The sequence below is a fragment of the Myotis myotis genome, unplaced genomic scaffold (assembly GCF_014108235.1).
Source record: "Myotis myotis isolate mMyoMyo1 unplaced genomic scaffold, mMyoMyo1.p scaffold_m19_p_5, whole genome shotgun sequence".
In the NCBI taxonomy this organism is placed as follows: domain Eukaryota; kingdom Metazoa; phylum Chordata; class Mammalia; order Chiroptera; family Vespertilionidae; genus Myotis; species Myotis myotis.
In genome coordinates, this window is record NW_023416357.1 from 65716127 (window position 1) to 65739441 (window position 23315).

General features: G+C 38.5%; 1 protein-coding gene across 1 annotated transcript in view; it reads left to right on the top strand.

Annotated features, from left to right (window-relative positions):
• Nucleotides 1-23315, top strand: part of CAMK4 (calcium/calmodulin dependent protein kinase IV) — a 145386-nt gene that overhangs the window by 56559 nt on the left and 65512 nt on the right. The window contains exon 2 of the mRNA XM_036310108.1: nucleotides 18567-18645. Within this exon, the coding sequence (XP_036166001.1) occupies nucleotides 18567-18645 (79 nt within the window). The remainder of the gene's footprint in view (nucleotides 1-18566; nucleotides 18646-23315) is intronic.

Here is a 23315-nt window from a genome sequence, read left to right on the forward strand (position 1 = left end):
TCCTAGCCAAGAGTAGAATTGGGCACTGAACAGTGTTGTCGTCCCACAGGTCCTGGAAGGTGAGGCGTCTGGGGGGACTCTTGGGATAATTCCTTATGGAGACCTGTCCCCTCCCCCCAGTGACAGCTGGCACACAATCTCTCCCTTTAATTGTCAGCATGTTGGACAAGTTAAGTGAAGCTCATAAGACTGGACAAGTTAGGTGAAGCTCATAAGACTTTAAAGCAGGGTGCTATGCCCTGATTGTATCTCAGGAGTGTGGATTTGGTCACAGTATCTCCACATTTACCATCGGAACTGGGAGGATTGGTGGGCCATCGGCATACACAGGCCAACCTCACTAACCATTGTCTGTGAGTTTCAGTTTTATGTCCCACATATGAGTGAACTCATATTGTTCTTAGCTTTTTCTGATTGACTTATTTGGCTTAGCATAATGTTCTCAAGGTCCATCTGTGTTTTTGCAAATGGCAGTGTTTCACCTTTTCATATGGCTCGAGATGTGTCTTGAGAGCACAGGCAGGGTTTAGACAGATGAAGAGGGTGAGAAATGTGCTTCAGGGGCAGAGAGTGGGCACACAGCACAGAGGCAGGAGAGATGAAGATGAGACCGGAGCACAGGCCCCTCAGCGGCCTGTGAGTGAGGGGACAGGGTAGGGAAACAGAGGCCCTCCATGGTCCCCTGTGCCTGGCTCTCTCCCCATGTAATCTCCATGGAGAGTCCCCTACCCCCCTGTCCTGACTACTCATGAAGACTCAACTTCACAATCTTTGTCCCAAATACAGTTAATATTTGATCCATATAATGGAAAGCCTTCTTTTAATATGATTTCAACACTTTTGTAATCATGAATCTACAAATCTATTTATTAGTAAGTAGTATACAATAATCCAATTTTATAATAGTGAAGCCTATTAATAATTAGAAACTATTGCCCTCCTTCAATATAATTACAATAATGTAAATGGCTTTACATTCTTCTGATAAATATATATTATTGCTCATTTGCCCCATAATACACATTTTACATTTCAAAAAATTGCTTTATTATTGACCAATAAATTTAATAGTGCTTTTAATTCAGAAAAGGGATAAACATCTCATCATTTTTCAGAAGGTTTTTGTATTTTGATAACTTTCAAAGCTGTAGATAAAAATTTACAGAAGCTAATGGATTAATTAATTAGTTCTTATGAATACTATAATGATATATTCTAATATAACTTTGTTTCATTTCTGTTCTGACTATGATTGATAACCATTAAAATAGTCAACTAAGTATTTTGATAATATGCTTACATTACTATTTCCACCTTCAGAATTAACAATATAAGATGAGGAAAGTTGACATTTACTAATCTGTGATATATCAGTGTGTTTACAATGAACCAGAAACAACTACACACAACTGAGTGAGGTTTCTCAATCTTGATATTTTGATGAGGTAATATCAATTTAGATGACAAAGTGTCATTTCTGAAATGGATTTGATATAAAAAAGATATTTATGTCAAAAATACGAGAAGACAGTACTGAATGATATGACAAATGGATAACATACATAGCTCCATACGGCGATTTCTGTTTAAGACCCTTTGTTTCCTGATAAACATTTTATCTTGTTTATTGCTGGATCTGCTGGGAAATTATTCCATACTTTATTTGAAATGCAATTGGGTGACCTTTTGGACAGAGTTCTTTAAGAAAAAAACCCCTGTTAATTGAAAGGTTTTATTTCCTCAAAATTGGTAAGGAAGGGAAAGGTCACTGCTTGCACATATAATCAGAAACTTTTGCTAGCATTAGCTTTTCAGTTGATTAGGGAGAGAAATAGTGAGCTACTTTAATTTAACATACTACTTGCCTTGTGCAATTTAATGACTATTGATTTGTTCAGATTAATTTGAAATATTAACATTGTGGGTGGTGAACAGAACAGAGACACCCATGTATTAAAGAGTGTTTTTCTATCTGACTAGGTTAGTCTTCAGTAGGGATTCTGTTATCAGATACAATAAAGGGAAAAAGAAGGAAATTAAAATTAATCTAGCTCTATTTCTGTGCTTGGCATTGTGCTGGGCCTTTCTCAGAAGATACCTCATGTAATCCTCATGAAAACGTCAGTTTTTGAGGATGGTGATCTCCATTTTTGACATATAAAGAAAGTCTAAACCTCATTTTTATCTCTTTTCCTGTAATTCTCAAACTCACTAATTCTTTGCCCCCAAGTGCAGAGGAAGACCTAAATAAATATTAGCTTGGAAAAAATGATTTTCTGTTTGGCAATGTTTAGACAAATTCTAGTATACTTTGTTGAAAAGGCTCATTCTCAGTTTTTTCCAGTCTGTAGCCAGTGGCAGCCTCTTCTGCTAAATAATTTGGATTGCCACCTGAATGACTGCAAAGGGCTGCAATGTCATAGCCAGAATCCTTTTTGTCTATTTAAGCAAGTTACACATGCTTTACTGCTTTCTCCTGGGTTTAAAGTTAGAGAGGGCTCCAAAAAGCTTACCATTTTGTTTGGCTCATTAGGCAATAATTAGATGTCATTTCTAATTAATGTAGGCAGCAGAATAGACCACTACATTTTAGCCATTAAAGATTGCATTTTAGGCTAACTCAAATTATTTCATGGTCCTAATCAAACATTACCAATAATAAGGAGAAGTGTGGCATTCTCCCAAGGGACCTCCAATGATTTCTAATCACACCAACACCCTGGTGTGTGACCCAATACTCTGAATCCTTTTCCCAACCTCCCTTGGCCATTCCCACTTCATAGGGATGAGGCAGGAGATATGACCAGCTCCCTAGGGAAGACAAAGCATCCGCTCAGTTTCTTTTCCGTGACCAGCCTTTTACAGTTTCAGGTCGGGGTTCTTTGTGATCACCACTGTCCCACTTAATGACCTCAGCCATTTAGCCCCACCCCACAGACATTTTCGCAGGGGACCCAACCTGACATTTGGAAACACACATTGAGTTGTAACCTCCTTCCCCTTCACTTTTCCTTTGAAGATTAGGACACCGATTTGGCTTTTTCTTTGAACTCAGAGCCTCTGATAGAAGTTGAGTGATTGGTCTTCCTCCAGCTCTGAGGGCTAGACCCTTAGCTCTACGTGGATGCTGAGGCAGGAGAATGAAGATGCACAGAGAAGGCTCTTATACAGTCATATATGGCGCCATGTTCAACTGGAGAGCTTTATTCTTTGTTTAAATTACTTATTTTAAAAGGCAGTTTCCTTAGGACTACATTATAGTTATATTATTACAAGAAAAAAGAGTTTGGAGCCTGTAGGGTATCATGATCCTTTACTGGCATTGATAAATCATGGGAAAGGGGAACCTATAATTTTAATTGATATTACATTTTCAGGGATAGGAATAGTATTATTCTAATGTTTCATAGGTATTGAAATGTTCCTTGGAAGGCTGAGTGAGAACCAAGATTAGAACAAAAAGTGGAAACATTTTTCCTACACAGTAAAAATGGAATTGTTTTTGTAATTGCATCCTGGCACGTTTTGTGGTTTGAGAATCAAGAATATTCAGGAATGTATTTTGAAATTTTTAACTGGTTTAAGTTTGTTTCCTTTGCCTTTGACTCAAAAGCAGAATGTAAGGAAATTGCTGATGAGACATTTAAAAAGAAAAAAACAACAACTACTCACCACAGGATAGGAAATTCTGCCAAAATGATACAAGAGCTCAGAAGTGAGGAAACCTCAGGCTTCCCTCTTTATAAACTCTGAGATCAGCAACCAGGAATAAGTGCCTATTAATGCATTTGATAAGCTAATATGCTGGGAGAATTTCTACCCAGACGCTAGGGAGGCCTGTGAAACTGGAGGCAGACTGATGCAGGGATGTGGACATGCCAGAAAATGGACATAACACTTAAGAGTTACATTGCAGAGTGAGATGAGCAGTTCAAGGTAGTTTCAAGTCATCCGGTGTGATCAGGCAGATCTATTTAATGGGCTCTTCTTTCAAGGGCTTTATTATTGCTAACTCTCCAAAGTCCACAGTTAGTGTGAAATCATGGTAAAGCCTATTGTTTTAAGAAAGAATTTGGGTCTTCATAGGGAAATAAGTAGTATTCATTGTTTCAGGCTTGGTCTTTAGGAGGTGTTTTACAATATTTATTAATTAAACTTTTAAAAAATCGGCGCATTAACCAATAAGTTTTATAACACAAACTTATATATTTCTAAGTGATTTGGAGTCTATAAAGCATTTGAACTTATGTGATCCTTACAATGAGCATGAGAGGCATAGGCACTTTGAGGGTCAAAGAGATCAAATGATTTGCCTGTGGTCAGGAGTGAGTTCATAACTCCTCTCACCAACATTTCTGGGCAGTATCCCTGTGCCAGGCCTAGAAGTTGTCAGATAGCAAAACCCCAAATATGGTTCCTGTTCTCTGGGATGAGTAAGCGAGGTTTATTGAATACTGTGTACGGAGTATAAGACTCTATTGGGTTGATTGCCTTAAATAACTGTGAATAACAGTTATTTTATTTCCACCTGAACTTGATTATCTAAGGGGAAAGGGGAAGAAGACATTATTATGTTTTGGGGGCAGGACCAACAAACTGGAAATGCCAAGTTCTGCTCTCAGTCAGAAAAAAATTTAATTCAGACATCACTGTCCAGAAGAGCAGCATCACTTCTAATGATAAGATTGACTCAAACAATCTGGCGTTAATGAAAGAAACATATGGTACTATTAAAGAGAGAAGTGGCTGTGCTGTTAGTGGAAACAAATACAAATATCTGAAAATAAATCCTATATGATAAAAGGCTAATATGCAGATCCAAGCGGTGGAACGACCAGTAGCTATGATGTGCACTGACCACCAGGAGGCAGATGCTCAACACAGGAGCTGGCCCCTGGTGGCCAGTACGCTCCCACAGGAAGAGCGCCACTCAGCCAGAAGCTGGGCTTATGGCTGGTGAGCGCAGCAGCGGTGCTAAGGATGTCCAACTGATGGGCCTAGGCTGTCAGTCAGACATCCCCCAAGGGCTCCCAGACTGCAAGAGGCCACAAGCCGGGCTGAGGGACACCCCTCCCCCCCCCAAGTGCACAAATTTCATGCACCAGGCCTCTAGTATGACAATAATATAGGTCACACTTGAAATCCTAAATGAATTAGAAACAGTTTGAATTTATCAGTTTTATCATGACAGATACTGTTGATAAGGATGGAAAATAGTAACTAGGTGGAAGTACCTGCATTTTTATTTTTCTTCTTTTATCACAATATTTTCCTTTTTCTTCCTTCTTTCCTTTCATCCTTCCTCCCTTCCTTTCCTCTGCCTCTGCCTCTCCATTTTTTCCTTCATCCCTTTTTTCTTCCATTCTTTCATATAGGATTTAAGGCATTATTATGATAGAAATAATAAAGAATAGAGAGTTATTCATTCAATTTTTAAAAATTCTTTAAATTGATAGTGCAGGTCTATTATATGAAGAGCACTGGCTGATCACAGGTTTTCATTATTAAGTCACATTAGGAAGACACATACATGTAATGATATAATACAAAGCAGTGTGTGATGAGTTCTGTAATGGTGGGGATCTAGAAGATTAATTCATCAATTGAGAAAGTATTAAGGTTTCATGATGTTTCCAGATAAACAGCGATGAAAGACTATGTGTCTTAATGAGAAATCCTAAAACATGGAACAGAGATTTCCATCTCAGCTCTGCCTCTTATGAGTTATCTTTTTGAACAAGACATTACCTCCCAAACTATAGATTATCAACGATGAATCATATAATGTACCTTGCCTCTTTGCTGGACTGTTGTGATTATCATATCAGATTATTCAATTATAACATATTTCTTGAACTCCAACTATATATGCCAGGCTCTGTGCTAGGCACCAGGGGACATAGATCAATAGGATCTTAATTCAAGGAGTCCACAGTCTGTCTAAAAATCTGCAGACTCTGATGCTTACAGAGGCCATGCCTGCAGTATAAGTGAGTGAAAAGACATTAAAGACCAAGGGGGCTGATGGGTTTTCTGACACACTGTAGAAAATACATCATATCTTGATGGGGCAGCCTTTGCCATAGACTTAGCTGGTTGTGGTATCCAGGAATGCTAATCCAATGTTTCTGGCTTTAGTGTTCTTAAAATGTGAGGTGTCTCTGTTTTTAATGTTGACATCTAATTACAAAAATTGTCTAGACATTTTGTAGGCAAAATGCACCTGTAAAGGGTGAAATCAACTTACGAGATGCCATCATCTCAATGGCATTAGCTCTGGTCTAAACAGGCATGCATGTGAATAAACCACAAAGCAGGTATTAGGTACAGATGTGGACCAAGTTAGCTTCAAATGACTCCAGGATGGAATGAAAAGGATGTGGTATGTGTGCCATGGGAGGTAGCCAATAAGAAGTGATGACCAAGCTGAACTTAAAGAATGACTAAAATCTTGTTAACCAGAAAATTGGAGGCGGTGATTTAAACAAAAAGGGCAGGATGCTCAAAGACTGATGAATTTGGTGTTGCTATGTATAAGAGGGAGGGCCTGAGGAGGTGAGACAAAAAAAAAGGGGGGGGGCAAAAATGGTAAACGGTCTCACATGAAAAGCTAAGGGATCTGAACCCATTCACTCTCATGGGGATAGTGACCATGGGGGAGATACATGGTCAGATTTCTACTCTAGAAATATGGTTCTACTAGTAGAATGGAGGAGGACTGAAGGGGAGTGAGATTAGGCCTATTTAAGAGACTGTGGCAGTAGGGATGGGAATTAGGAAGAGATTTAAATTGATTTGTAACTGACAAAGCATCCTATTAATGTGTGGTACTATTTATATTTTAATTGATACTAAAATGCAAAATCTTCCACATTTTTAACATCTCTGCAATCAGAATGCATCCTTCAGTTCATGGGATGTGGTTGTTAAATGGGGGCAGGTTTTCTTTCTTTCAGGGATCATAGCATAATGATGCCTCTTCACATTGATGGCATCTTTGATACAGTGAAATGGAATAATAATCATGCTGTTTTAACCACTAAACTGAATTTAAAAGCAGAGAAGTGGAAGAATTTCTACAAGTGATGATCCCACCTACCTCTCTGGAAGGGAGCCTTTAAGACATTTCTCTGCTTTGGTGAGCAGCTGTCCCCACTTTCTAAGTACTCATTAGAGCAGGGGAGGCACCTGTGTATGCCGCAGGAGATGGGAGGTGTGTGAATGGGTAGAGCTGGGAAGGGACCACAGGCCCTCTCTAAAAGACAGTTGCTATTTGTGTTGTGCCAACTGCTGCTGGACGCGAATTAAAAATTAGTGTTGCCAGATTCAAGAGATGATGGAAATATGAAATTTTTAATAAAATGTCTCAATATTTAAATGTTGGCAACACATCCAACATTTTAAATAACCCTGTGCAGGCCAAACAAAACGTACCTGTGTGCTCTGTAAGCTACCAGCCTAGTCTCTCTGCTAAGCCTCTTGTTGAAGGAGTGATCATACTGATTTCTAATCCTTTCAGTTTCATAATATTAAATGCTAAATGTCGCTGAATGCCAGTGATAAGACTACATCTCATCTGGGAAGATGAAATCTCCTCCTTGACTGTATCAGCCATCTGGTACAGCTCTCAGCCACATGAATCCTTTAGAAACAGCTGTGGGGGTAGTCTCAAGGCCTGTGATCTAAAATGAGTTAGTTATTTTGTTCTAAAATATGTCTGTCTGATCATCTATTCAACAGGAAAAATTCTTGGGCATAGTCTTTTGAAATAATAAAATGATATCTCTCGCCTCAAAATTCCTTTCTTCTCCAGACACAATAACAAAAGCTGTTGGTGTTTTGAAAGCGGCCTGGAATGCCAAAGGGGGCTTTCTTAATTCAGCTCTTGTAGATTTATCATTTGCTAATCCCCTGCAATCACAAATATTTTCAACATTTGTAATGTACTATTGATAAAAGCATAAAACATAAACATTGTTTTTCTCTTCTGCAAGAGTAATGTCTGATTCAAACTCAATAAGGTAATGAAAACTGAGACTGTAAGGGAGGAGTGCTGCTCTGCCAATGATGGAATGGCAGGTACTGTACTTGACCTTCTTCCGTACATGACTTGGACATACTGCATGAGGCAGCTGTCTTTTGTAACTGAACAATTGGCAGTATAGGGCTGTGATTCCTGAGAGAAGGGAAACACAAGGACAGTACCACAGTCACCTTGGCTTTCTAACTGGGACAGGTATGGGGCTTTATGAAGCTAGGTAGGAGCAGCTGGGAAGGAGCTGTGAGCTAACAAATATATCAGAGGGGAGATAGGCATATACTGTTGGAAGACCCTGGATCTATGGCCAAGGATTGAGAGACTTCACTGAGCATCTCAGATATTTAGTTGAGATGTCAAAAAGATCACTTAAGAGTGAAGATCATACCTTAGAGAAGGACCATGACATAGGCCCAAGAACATAACTCAGTTAGATCTGCTGTAACAACAAATAAAACCAAACTGAACAGGATCAAATAGATTGGTCAACAATTTAACTGCCTGCCACTAAAGGTCAACTCTCTTTGAAAGAAGATAATATAATCCAAACTCCCTAGTGTGTATCATTTTACAATTTTGATCACACAATAAAAAAAAAAAAAGGTACCAGACATTCAAAGAAGCAGGAAATTGTACCCTTAATCAAAGGAGAAAAAAACAACAGTCAATAAAATTGACTTGGAGATAACCCAGATGTTGGAATGAACAGATGAAGAGTGTGAAACAAATATGGTAAATTTATTCAAGAACATGAACCAAAATATGGGCATAGTGAGTAAACATATGGGGCATCTCAGCACAGAAATAGGAACTATAAAAAAGAACCTAATGGAAATTTTAGAACTGAAAAGTACTTACATGAAATTAAAAATTCATAAGCTTAAGACTGGATTGGAGGCTGCAGAAGAAAAGGTCAGTGAACTTGAAGATAAATCAATAGAAATTACCTAACTTGAAGAATAGAGAGACAAAAACTGGTAAAAATGAACAAAACCTCAAAAACTTGTGGGAAAATACCAAGTAGGCTACTCTACATATAATGTGTGTTCCAGAGGGAGAGGAAAGAAAGAACTAAACCGAAAAAAATTTTTAAAGAGATAATAGGCAAACATTTCCAAAATTTGGTAAAGAATATTGCAGATCCAAGAAGCTCATTGAGCAGCAATCATAATAATTTAAAAGAAAACAAAACATCAGTATGTAGTCAAAAGACAGAAACTGAAGAGAAAGAAAACATCTTTAAAGCAACCGAATAAGACATGAGATATACAGGATACAATGATATGAATAACTAATACCTCATCAGAAAAAAATGGAGGTCAGACACACTAGAATATTACCTTTAAAGTTGTGCAAAAAAACTGTCAGCCAGAATTCTATGTCTAGTAAAAATATGTCTCAAAACTGAGAATAAAATAAAGACATTAAAAAATATATTCATTTTTATTGATTTCAGAGAGGAAGGGAGTGGGAGAGAGAGAGAGAAACATCAGTGATGAGAGAGAACCATGGATCAACTGCCTCCTGCACATCCCTCTACTGGGGATTAAGCCTGCAGTCCAGGCATGTGCCCTGACCAGGGATCGAACTGTGACTTCCTGGGTCATGGGTCAATGCTCAACCACTGAACCACACTGGCCAAACAAATAAAGACATTTTTAAAATAAATGAAACAACTCCAAGTAGGAGGATATGATACTGAAATAGGGTGCTTGCCCGCACCCATGTGGGCAAATAAATGACCCAGAGAAGGGGAGGGTAGTTATGGACAGAGTCTGAACCCAAACTTATTAAAACCTTGGGCTGGAATGCTTCTTAAAATCTGGAGTTCAGTATCATTCCTCAACATGATATTTTTGAGATTTACTTTAAGACTGTAATATTGAACTTCCTTGGAAAACTTCCAGGTCTAATAACAACTTTTTAAATTCTAAAGGTTAGCCATTCATTCTTCAAGTTGTAGATTGAAAATGCCAAATCAGTAATTAAGTCATCTCAGCAGTTTTCCTCGTTCTTTATTGGCTTACGGTTCCAATTTCTTTTGTCTTTGGTGACCAAAGAACATTTTGAAACAAGTATTGAAGAGCATTGAGGAGTTACCGGCTGACAGAGCTGGAGGATGAAACAATGGAAACCTGTCATTGGAATGGGGCAACGTGTGTGCTGACATTAAACACTTAGAGACTGACTTGTTCAGGCTCCTGTTCCTGAATATGACTTCACTTTCACCCCCAAGAAGAAACAACTGTGAGGTTATAACCAGTCTTCTTTAATAATTCATCTAATTAAAAAATCAATGAAAAGAGTAGGCTTGTTAAACAATAGCAAGTCAATCATGTAGAAGCAATATAATGATATGTAGAATTGCACACATTATCTTTTCAACAGATGACTGACAGTTCTTATAAATCACAGCTTTGCTTTTAAACCTTTTCATAATGCGCATTAGGAGGCTCTTTCCTGCAAGCACATACACACATTGAAAATAAAAACATTAAACATCAAATGCAAAAACAAACAAAATAAATGCATTATAATGTTTAAAAATGATTAATATTTTGATATATAGTAACCATATTCTTTAACCAAGCACCTACAACATTAGAAAATGACAACAAGATTCTTTGGGTTCAAGACCCCTCCCATTAAAAAAAGAATGAAACTCTTCAATAACATACTGCCTTGATAGCCTCAGCAAAGATAGTTTTACATGGCTATGAAGCATATCATTGCAGAAATACAGAGGGAGCAAAGAAACAGTAGTCAGCAGTGCCTCCAAGACTTCAGTCTTTTAAAAGATTCTGTATCTGAAGTTCTCGTGCATTTCCAAAGAGCAAGTTGTAGGTTTGATGGGAAGGGAATCCAAGCCTCTATTGCTTCAGCCTAAACAACCACCAATGTCCCATTAGGTTTGCTCTCCCAATAAAATCATTCTCTGATTTATAATCTCCCTTACTGGGAGAATGCCCATGATGCTAAATTGTCTTCACATTGTGCAATCTCATTCTGATTCCCTAAAACAGCTATGTGAGTTCAGACTTCTGCCTTCCTGCTTCCATTTCAAATCAGAATTGATCTCTACCTGGCCCTTTGAATGCATTCAGATATCTATCTCTCAGCTGGTGGGTAGACAGTTATAGGTCAATGTGCTTGGATTTCTTTTGCAAGAAAAAATAAAATTGAACCAATCTCTCCTTAAGACAAAGAAGGAGAGCAAAGGGGAGAATAAAGGAGTGAGATTATGAAAAAAGAAAAGAAAAAACATGTTTTATAAAAGAGATGAAGCAAATTTTTATAGTTGTTCTTTAAATGTTGAGTGGGAGGAACATGTAAAGATAAACTGTAGGTTAAACCTCCCCTCCCTCTGCTTTTTTTGTACCAAGTAGTCCTAAATGGGTAGCAAAGGACTCTATACTTGAAATGTCTCCAGGCAAATAAATATATATGGAGCTTTTTCCATACATCCATAAGTTTGGCCAGGTATCAACATCAAGTGCTTCTTAATAGCTTAACAGGGTCTATAATGCGTGTGCATATAATATCCTATATAATAAAAGCCTAATATGCAGATTGTCCCCTTGACCGGGAGTTCGACCAGGGGGTGGGGCTAACTGGCCAACCGTGCGAAGGGAGACCCCATCTGGCAGCCAGCAGCCGTTAGGGACCCTACCCATGCATGAATTTCGTGCACTGGGCCTCTAGTACACATATAAAATAGCATATACATCACATTACGGTTATCATGTACCCATGATAAAGTAGGTTTGACTACTTTTTCTTCACTCTCTGACATGAAACATTTAGAGCCTTTTGCCTTTAACTTTTTAAAAAATAACCATACTAGACAAGACTAGAGCTAAAAAATGATTTTTCCAAGATTTCTGTTAAACAAAAACAATTTGAAAGTAGAAGTCAGGTTCTGATTCCCAAGGAGTATTGATTTTCTTTCTCATCAAATGATAGCAGAAAAATTTCTACTTTCTATATTTCTTGGCCTTTTTGTTAAAGAGTATGTTAAAAATGAAGAGACATGAGTAGTGAAGCATTATTTTTTCAGTTGAATAACTCTGACTATAATATCCTCTAATCTCTGATCTCCTTTCTTTCTTTGGATCTCAGGAAATTTTGTTTATTCTCTCTTTATATTATCTATTTTGAAGCAAGAATACAGCATTATAACAAAATGTTATTTCTGTTAAAAATGAACTGTTACTGTGCATAATAATTTCTATCTCTCTATATAAAAGCCTAAGTGACCATTACAAGCAGACGACTGGACAACCAGGTGACCAGACAGTAGCTATGACACACACTGACCACCAGGGGGCAGACACTCAACGCAGGAGCTGCCCCAAGCTGGCCAACCTCCTGCTGTCCCTCTCCCGGCCGGCCGGGTGGTCAGTGCACTCCCACAGCCAACCTCCCACAGCCAGCCAACCTCCTCCAGCCGGCCAACCTCCTGTGGTTCCCTCCCCCCGACTGGGACTGGGTGAGACTGGGACTGGGTAAGACAGCCCCGATTGCTGGCCAGACTGAAAGACCCCACCTGTGCACGAATTTGTGCATTGGGCCTCTAGTTTTTATATAAACATACTGAATTTATATAAAATTTATATATTTCTGAAATTACATTTATACACATTATGAGAATCATTTAATTTTAGCAAAGACTATAAACTATATTTTGGAAAAATTACTGAAATATTATTTTACATAAATTTATATGAGCTGTTCTATTCTTTTGGTTGTTGTTAATCCTCACCCAAGGATATTTTTCCATTGATTTTTAGGGAGAGTAGAAGAGAGGGAAAGACAGAGAGAAACATCAATGTGAGAGAAATCAATTGGTTGCCTCCTGCATGCATCCTTATCAGGGCTCAGGCCCAGCCGGGGAGGAGTCTGCAACCAAGGTACGTGCTTTTAATCCGAGTCAAACCTGGGATCCTTTGGTCTGCAGGCCAACACTCTGTCCACTGATCCAAACTGGCTAGGGCTGTCCGATTCTTTTAACTTAATACTTCCACCCTTTAAAAAGTTATTTCTAAAATTTTAACTATGTGAGGTGATAGATGTTAATTAACATTATTACTATTGTGGTAATCATTTTACAGTATTCATATATCAAGTCATTACCTTGTATACCTTAAACTTTCACAATGTTATATGTTAATTATATTGCAACTAGAGGCCCAGTGCACAAAATTGTGCACGGAGGAGTGGGGGTGTCTCTCGCAATCTGGGACCCCTCAGGGGATGTCTGACTGCTGCGGGATCAGGCCTAAACCAGCAGTTGGACATCCCTCTCGCAATCCAGGACCACTGGCTCCTAACCGCTGGCCTGCCCTCCCCTAACCACTACCTGACTGCTTGATCACCCCTCACCACTTTGCCTGCCTGCCTGATCACCCCTAACCACTCTGCCTACCTGTGTGATCACCCCTAATAACTCTGCCTGCCTGCTTGATCACCCCTAACCGCTCATTTGCCTGCCTGATCGCCCCTAACTGCTCGCCTGCCTACCTGATCGCCCCTAACTGCCTCTGCCTGCCTGATCACCACTAACCACTTGCCTGCCTGCCTAATCGCCCCTAACTACCCCTGCCTCGGCCCCCACCACTGTGGCTTCATCCGAAGGACGTCCGGAATGATGTCCGGAAGGTTGTTCAGCTGTCCAGTCTAATTAGCATATTACGCTTTTTTTATTATAGATAAAGTTGGAAAAAATTAAAAGCTCTGTAACATTAATAAGTCCATTACTCAGCAAAATAAAATAGGACTTTCTTAATAGATTCCTCATGTACAAAAAATAAAAAGTTAATTCTAACATACTTGTGTCCTGAGGTCGATGAATCAAGGGTATATTTTGTTGAAAAAGTTTTCTTAAAGCTTTGCTAAGATAGCTTGTATACTGAAATTACTGATAAGTTAATGTGAAGAGTCATACAGCCTATAGCCTTTTGAACATAGCTTCTTTCACTTAGGGTATTAATTTAGAGAATCACCCAAGCTGTTATGTGTACCCTCATTCATTTCTTTTTATTTCTGGGTAGTTTTTCACTATATAGATGTATCACAGATTGTCAATCTATTTCTCAGTTGAGGGATATTAGAGTTGTTTGCAGTTATGGGTGATTACTAATAAGCTGCTATAAAGATTCATGTTCAAGTTTGTGAGTGAACATAGCTTTCATCTCACTTGGGTAAATACCTGGGAGTGAGATGGATGGATCATATAATATTCTTTTTTTTTTCATCTTTATTGTTGAAAGTTTTACATAGGTCCTCATTCTTCCCCCATTAGCCTTTTCCAGCCTGCTCCCATTCCCCCCTCACCCACCCTCACCACCCCATTGTCTGTGTCCACAGGTTATGCATATATGCATACAAGGTCATTGGTTGATCTCTTCCCACCCACCTCCAAACACTGCCAAGCTATTTTCCAAAGTGGCCCTATCATTTTGCACTTCCACCAGCCATGTATGAGAGTTTCATTGTTTCTGCATCCTTGCCAGCCCATGATATTGTCTCTCTTTTTATAAGGTGTCAAATAAGTATAGTATAGTTGTATCTTATTATGGTTTTAATTTGCATCTCCCTCATGACTAATGATCCTGAGCATCTTTCCTTGTGCTTATTTTTCATCCAGATATTTTCTTTGGTGAAGTGTATGTTTAAGTATTTTGCCCATATTTTAAATGCATTGTTTGTTTTCTTATTATTGGGCTTCAAGGATTTTTATAATTCTAAATACAAGTCCTTTGTTAGGCATGTGATTTGTACATATTTTTCTCCCTGCCTGTGACTTTCAAATAAAAGTATTCCTATTTTAAATAAAGTCCTATTTATTCTTTCATGCACTGTACTGTTGTTCTTTTTAAGACAGCATTACATATTTAAGGCTGCACAATTTTCTCCTTTGTTTTTAAAAAAAGTTTCAGAGTTCTAGGTTTTACATTTAGATTTGTGATCCGTTTTAAGTACTTTTTGTATAGTATGAGGTGAATGTAAAGATTTTTTTTGCATATGGGTATATGTCTAGTTGTTCCAGCATTATGAATAGTTGGAAGGACTGTCCTTTCTTCACTAAATTACCTTTCCACCTTTGTCAGAAACGAATGGGTCATATATATGTGTAAGATGATTTCTGGATTCTTCCTTTCTGTTCCATTTGTCTCCATGTTTATTATTCCTTCAATACCACTCCTTTGATTACTGTAGCTTTATGGTAAATCTGGGAATCCAGTATGTGAATCCTCTAACTTTGAACAGAATGTGTATTCTGCTGTTTTTATGTGGAATTCTCTCAAATTGCCAATTAGGTTAATTTAGTCGAAAGTGCTGTTCGTGTCTTCTGCATCTTTAGTGACAATTTGTCTACTTTTTTCTTTTTATTGATTGTTAACAGTGTGCTTTGAAGTCTCCAACTATATTAGTGGATTATTTTATTTCTCCTTTTGGTTCTATCAGTGTTTCCTTCATGAAGTTTGAAGTGCTATTGTTGGGTGTATACACAATTATAGTTGTTATGTCATCTTGGATAATTAAGTAATACCTCTATCTCTGTTCTGAAGTCTAGTTAACCTAATATTAGTATGGCTATTCCTGATTTATTTTCATAGTGTTTGCATGGTATCTCTTTCCTATCATTTTATTTTTAACCTGTTTGTGCCTTTCTATTTATTTCTTTATTTAAACTTTATTTTTATTGTTGACACTATTACAGATGTCTCCATCTCTCCTGTCCCCCACTTCCCTCTGGCCATCACCACACTGTTTTCTGTGTCCATGGGTAATGCATATATGTTCTTTGGCTAATCCCTTCACCTTCTTTCATCCATTCTCCCCTGTTCCTCCCCTCTGACGGCTGTCAGTCTGTTCCATGTATCCAGGACTCTGGTTCTATTTTGTTCATCAGTTTATTTTGTTCATTAGATTCCACATGGTTTCCTATACACAGCCTATAGTTTGGTCTGATTTTTCAATCTAATTTAGCCATCTTTTTTTTTCTTTTCAAATGGAAATGAAAAAAAAAAGCAGGGGGTACAATTTTTTAATTGATGTGTTCATAAGATTTAAACTTAATGTAATTATTAGTATGAGTTTATTAAAATCCACCACATTATAAGCTTATTTTTAATCTCTTAATTAAAAATAAATAATATCATGCTACTGAAATAATATTATACTACTTAAAATATAGTATAAGGATAATACTTGTATCTGTCTTGTTCTCTTGCTCTCCTATTTCTTTCCCCCATTCTTTATTTTTTATTTTATTTTATTTTTTTATCTTTCCCCCATTCTTTATGCTATTGTTGTCATGCATTTTACTATTACATATGCTGTAAACACAATGCATTGTCAATATTTTGGCTTTAGATAGTTGTCTTCTAGAGCAATTAAAAATACAATGAATTATATATTTACCCTCATTTATTCCATTTCTAGAAAATTTTATTTCTTTATGTATATGTTATATCTTAAATGTTGAAATTTTTAAATCTATTAGCATTTACAATACCAATTTCTGACTCCTCCTGACTCTATTTAAAATGTGTAGTGTGTAGGCATCTGTTTGACTTGTATACTTCTGTTCTGCTTAAAATTTCAAAACCTTAGGACTGTATATATCATAAGAGGTCCTTCAGCTTAATCTTCAAAGTCTGACAGATTTACTTCAACTGACCTTATTTTAAGATTTATCTGAAGTTCTCCTTCCTAAGTTGAGATTTAAACCTGCTTGTCAGTGAGTCTCTTTGTACCTGTCTTGTTCTCTTGCTCTCCTGTGTGGAGAGGGAGCATCGGGATCACACTGTCCTACTTTTTAGTATTCTGTCAATAACCTGGCACATACATGAAGTTAGGTATTGAGCCGCTTTTTACCATTTTCTTTTATAGGTAAAAAAACAACAACAAAAAAAAAACCAAAAAACGTTCTGTACTCCTTAAACCTTTTTTAAAAAATGTATTTTTTATTGATTTCAGAGAGGAAGGGAGAGGGAGAGAGAGATAGAAACATCAGTGATGAGAGAGAATAATTGATCAGCTGTTTCCTGGACACCCCCCACTGGGGACTGAGCCAGCAACCCGGGCATGTGCCCTGACTGGGTATCAAACAGTGACCTCTTGGTTCTTAGGTTGACGCTCAACCACTGAGCTACACCGGCTGGGCTCCTTCAAGCTTTTTCCCCCCATATATCTCTCACCATTTTAAATAGTATTTTCTCTTGAACATTTCACAGAACTCTTTTTGTTAGGGCATGTGAAATGAGTAGTAGCAGTATTTACCAACACAAAGGAGCCAGGATCTCTGTAGGACTAACACTGGCTCTAGGAGAATGCCAGGGCACCAAGTGGTGTAAATTCTTAGAGATCCCCAGCTCCCTTGCCAAGTAGTGGAGACTGTCCTGACTGTGAGAGCCAAGGGCTGAACTTAAATCCTCTCACTGAAGCCACCATGCCTCCCTTTACTCCAGACTCATACTTTTAGGAAAGCTCAGGGGTTCTCAAGTTGAGTGGATATGCACCCAACAAGCCATTCTCACCTGAAGGCCTAGTTTATTCCAGAGCCACTGGCTGCAACAGCTGTAAACATGTTGCTACTTGTGTAGGGGTGGGGCAAAGGAAAAGAGCAGACCGGAAAACCTCGGACTTTTTTGGAGCCAACTATATTCAGTTGCAAGAGAAAAAAATACTCTCAACAGTTGGGCGGGTTCTATAGTAGAAATTATAAACAGTTGTCAACTATGAGGGTATGTTGTAATGTACCCCACGAATCACAGAAGGACGCCTCAAGAAGTCGAATTAAAGAGTCACATTTATTGCAATCTGGGACTATGAGGGGTCATCCCCAAATCTCATAGTAATAAGATGGTGGCAAAACCAGACTTATATAGGCAAAAATCACAAAGGTATTGATTACATCTCAGGGTTTGGAATGAGGCACCTGGCTCGCAAAAAAGCAGATTACAGAAGCAGAATTAAGTATGTTAATTACAGTTTCGAGTCTTGGGGTCACTGAATTGACAGAAATACATTATCTAGAGCCCTTGGGTAACCTGGGTTAAACTTAGGCATGTTATCTAAATTACAGTTTTGGGTCTCCGGATCACTAAGTTGATAGAAACACATTATCTAGAGCCCCCAGGTCTCCCGACCACTGAGTTGTCAGGACAATTTAGAGTAATTGTGCTGTCCTGGTCTCGGGACCACTGAGGCAGCTGGAACGCACCACCTGTGGCCACTAAAACAATTTAGGGTAATTGTGCTGTCCTGTTTCCCAGGTACAGAAGAATGTGTTTCGATAACCAGTAAGATCATAATTAATGGGATAGTCATTCAATCAATAAGGCGTTCAATCAAAAGGGATGATTTATACAATTCAGAAAATCAAAATAACCTGTCCATTGTTAAAAAAGCAAATAGGTACCATACTTCAGGTAACTGCAAGAGATTTGTATTTTCAAGGTTTCCCCTTTATTGCATGTTCAGAGCATAACATTTTCTTTTTGTCTCTTTCCCCCTCAAGGGGTGCTACATCCATTGTGTACAGATGCAAACAGAAGGGGACTCAGAAGCCTTATGCTCTCAAAGTGTTAAAGAAAACAGTAAGTTTATTTCGTTATATATACTAGCATCACTAAGGGATCTGTTACCTGAAGAAGCCAAACGCCCTGATTCCAAGGGCAAAGAGCCACTTTGTTGCAGTTAACTCATTTGAATTTCAATTATGAGGGTGCAACCAGATGAATGTTGTTGTCTGATGCTGCTTGTGGCTCTGAAAGCAGCTGGATCTCAGATTGGATGTGGGGGGGAGGAGGGTGGAAAGGAAAAGCATGTGGAGCTGGCAGGGGAACCTTGCTCTGTGTATCAGTCATGATTTTAGATATACATACAGGCCAAGATTTCAAATGTTGGGTTTGCTTCAGTGAGTTACACCTGGACAAAGGCTAATGTCTCTGGGACTGAACTGGCTCATCTAAGAACGTTTGTTTGGGGGTTTCTTCTTTTTGCTCTATACCTGTAGGAGAGCTGAGGAGGCAAAAGTTACTTAGGCTCATCTCCAGTGAGTGAGAAATGCAGGTGAAAGTTCAAAATACAAATGCCAGTAGGATGTAACTACTACACCGCGTGCCCCAGAGGGCATTTGTCATTCTAATGCCCCACAAACATTTTCTGTCCTTAGGTTGTTTCTCCTTATAAAACCACAAAAAGACAACATTTCCTTTTATAGCACATTCTTCTTTTCTCAAATTTTATGTCAACAAATATGTTAAATATATATACTTTGGAAACCCAGTTATAAAGTATACTGAGATGTATCATAAATTTGAAGTCAAATAATGCCAGCTTTAGGGCAATGGACTTTTTTTTTCCTAAAGACAGCTTAGTATCACCAGCTGTTTATGCATCGTCTGGCACAGGGAAATTTTAGAATCTCATATAATGAAGATGAGAATAATAGCACAGGGTTTTCAGTCGAGTAGAAGTAGCATGATATTGGGAAACAATCTCTGAGAATTTAAAGCCATAGCAAACTAACAATGACAGCTTAATTGAAGTTGGTAATATTTTTAAAAATATTTTTATAGATTTCAGAGAGGAAGGGAGAGGAAGAGATAGATAGAAACATCAGTGATGCGAGGGAATCATTGGTTGGCTGCCTCCTGCATGTTGGACCAAGCTCGCAACCCAGGCATGTGCCTCCGATCGGAATCAAACCCGGGACCCTTTAGTCCGCAGGCATACGCTCTATCCACTGAGCCAAACTGGTCAGGGCTGAAGCTGGTAATTTAATGGCAATTGCTACTAATCAACTCTATATTCTGGATTTCCTGTTTGGTGTAGGCAATGATTTAAGTTATTCCAGAATGTGGAGGAATCTTTTGATTAGCAAGGTTTGGAATTTTCTCTTAAATCAGTTTCTTATAATCATAAAATTTATTTGAACTAAGGAATATTAAATTTTTTATGAAATAGAATTTTCTGTTAAATATCTACTTCTTATCTCACTAAGTTGGCATGCTTTATCCAGAATCACACATGAGACGTTTTTGGACTTGGTTGTATCCTTTCCTGCAGGTTAAAAGCATTGTCATTAAAATTTGTGAGTGGTTATTTTTCGTCTCATATTTGAGGAAACCTTTAAAGGGACTAGATATATGAAAATATAGAAAAATAAACATTCAGAAATGACTTGTGAATGCTCAAGTGAGTGCTGGTTTAAGTCAAAAACTTTGGATGAGACATTTGGTAGGCTCCTGACTCATTCTCATTGGAAAGTAAAGCTCTTGTTTGCCCTCACTGTATTCTCTTCTCCACCTCTGTTGTGGAAACATCTTCCTCAGAAGGCAGGCAGGAAGAGAACGTGGACGGGAACCAAGAGTCAGATGGAGCTGCAGAGCGATGCTGCAAGGCAGACGTCAAACACAGTCACTGCTATGCCAAATGGAAGGAGAGAAAATCCCCTGGGGAAACCCAGCTTTGAACATGCATTAGATAGAACCCCCGGCATTGTTTTCTAGAATAAACCATGCATGGAGAGGAGAGAGAACTAGCAGGCAAAACTTCAAGGAGGAGGAGAGGAGCACGGGAGGGGGCGGGGGAGAGGAAAAAAAAACCTCAAGGGGCAATTGCCCCCAGTGTTTTATTCCGCATAGGTCATGGAGATGGTAACTTCCGTATCTGAGTGAAGTGAATGAAGCTGAAGAATCTATAGAGGGAAAGTGATGCAGGGAAAACAGTAATCTCCTAGCAAATCCAGTCAAGGATCTGCTCTTGAGGAGAAAAGGGGGGTTTCAAAAAACTTGAATTATTTATGCAATCTATTATAGGAGCCACATAAAATTACCTCTATTAAATTATTTTTTTCCTACAAAATGGCAATTTTATGTGGCTCAATCTAGTAGATACATATTATTTAATTCAACAACTTTGGGACCACTAAACTATTTCACTGGATAGTTTGTTAGGTTGTCATTTTATGACTAGAACTAAACTTAAGAAACCTGAAAGATTGTCTGTCTATCTATCTATCTATCTATCTATCACCGATCTGTGAGGGTTTCTTAAGGCTGCCGTACTAAGTTACCACAACTGACTTAAAACAACAGAAATTTATTCTCTTACAGCTCCAAAGGCTAGAAGTCTAAAATCAAAGTGTCAGCATGGCTGGTTTCTGCTAGAGCTCTGAGGGAGAATCTGTCCCATGCCTCTCTCCTTGCTCCTAGTGGCAGCCAGCTATTGCTGTTCCTTGTTGTAGATGCATCACTCTACTTGCTGCCTCCTTGTCACATGGCCATCTTCTCCCTGCACGTCTGCACATCATCTTTCCCCTGTGCAAGTCTGTATCCAAATATCCTTCTTCTTTATAAGGACACCAGTCCTACTGGATTAAGGGCCCACCCTTCTCTAGTATGACCTCATCTTAAATTGACTACTTATATCTACAACAACCCAATTTCAAAATAAGGTCACATTCTGAAGTACTAGGGGGTTAGGACTTCAACAAATCATTTTGGGCACAGTTCCTCCCATAATACTATCTAAGAAGTGCAATGAAAGTTTCCTATCTCTTTTACAGTTAATTATTTGATAACAACAATAATCCTCTTTCCCAGGATTTATTTAAGTACTTTTTCAGGACAGTTTACCCACATTTTATTTTGTGGTAGTATTAGGAACCTTTCTCATAGCTTAATATTTTATAAAGAATTCAGTTTACATTGGCAATAAAACACCCTGATCATCATTGAGAATACATTAGGCACTTATATATTTGTGCGGTAGACAAATACTCTAATTTATCCCTAGGAAGATAGACTAAAGCACCAGCTTTTATGGAGAAATTCATATCCCATTGTTGGTCAGGTACAGGACATAGTTAATACTGATAATGAACATGACTTATCATGTTCAGACCATTGGGTATTTTAGCTAATAAAATATCCCTGTGGGAAATTAACATGTAATTATAATACAGATATTTTTATTACCATATATTTTATAAATGGATATAATACCATATATTAGGAAAACTATAATTCAGAGAATTTGACTATATTGAAAAACATACCAACCAAAAGAGAGACAGACAGACAGACAGACAGAGAGACAGAGACAATATGGGAGGGAGGTAGAGATAAAGAAAGACAGAAAATGTAACAAAAACCATTATTGAATTTAGGACAGTATGTTAGTGTCCATGATGGTATTTCAATATTGCAGCATATATGAAAATTCTCATAACAGAAAGTTTGAGAAAGACATAGCTTCAACATTGAGATCCTGTTCTCTATAACTTTTAACATTACTTTCAACATTCGGAAAGCATTTCCAGATCTTGCAGCTTCTGAATGTTATGGTAAATATTGGTGATTCTCTATTATAGGTGTATTTTAGTGCCAGAAAATAGAAACCGATAGTTGACCCAGCTTTTTCTGTACTGAAAAAAACCTGGATGTGTTCAGAAAAAATGTTATCTTGTCTCATTGCATCTTTAATGAGGATAAGGGTTAGAGAGAGAAAAACTAATTGAGTGGCTGTTTTAGGTGGGTATTTATAATTTTTTCCACTTTGGATTAGTGATTCTTGTACTGAAAAAGTCAAATCACTAGGAGTGGCATCGATACTCTCTCCTCTTTGGCAAAAATGTCCTATTTTGTACCTTTTATTTTGAAATAGTTACAGGCTCACAGGCAGTGCCATTTACTCCTGAATACCTCATCCTATATAATAAAGAGGTGATATGCAAATTGACCATCACACCCTCACACAAGATGGCCACCCCCATGTGGTCAAAGATGGCCGCCCCATATGGTCACAAGATGGCCACCACAAGATGGCCACCACAAGATGGCTGACAGGGGAGGGCAGTTGTGGGCGATCAGGCCAGTAGGGGAGGGAGAGCAGTTGCGGGGGACCAGGCCTGCAGGAAAGGTCAGTTAGGGGCAATCAGACCAGCAGGGGAGCAGTTAGGCGTTGATCAGGCAGGCAGGCGAGCGGTTGGGAGCCAGCAGTCCCGGATTGTGAGAGGGATGTCCACAGGAATCGGTCTAAACGGGTATCCAGACATCCCCGAGGGGTCCCAGATTGGAAAGGGTGCAGGCTGGGCTGAGGGACACCCCCCAACCCCAGCGCACGAATTTTGTGCACCAGGCCTCTAGTTTGCACATAAGAACGAATTCGTTTGCAGGCAGAGTGGAACTTACTATGACTTTGTAAAACAAGAATCAAGTATGAAGGAAAGAAGGTGATTTTTTCCCTTTATGCATGAGCC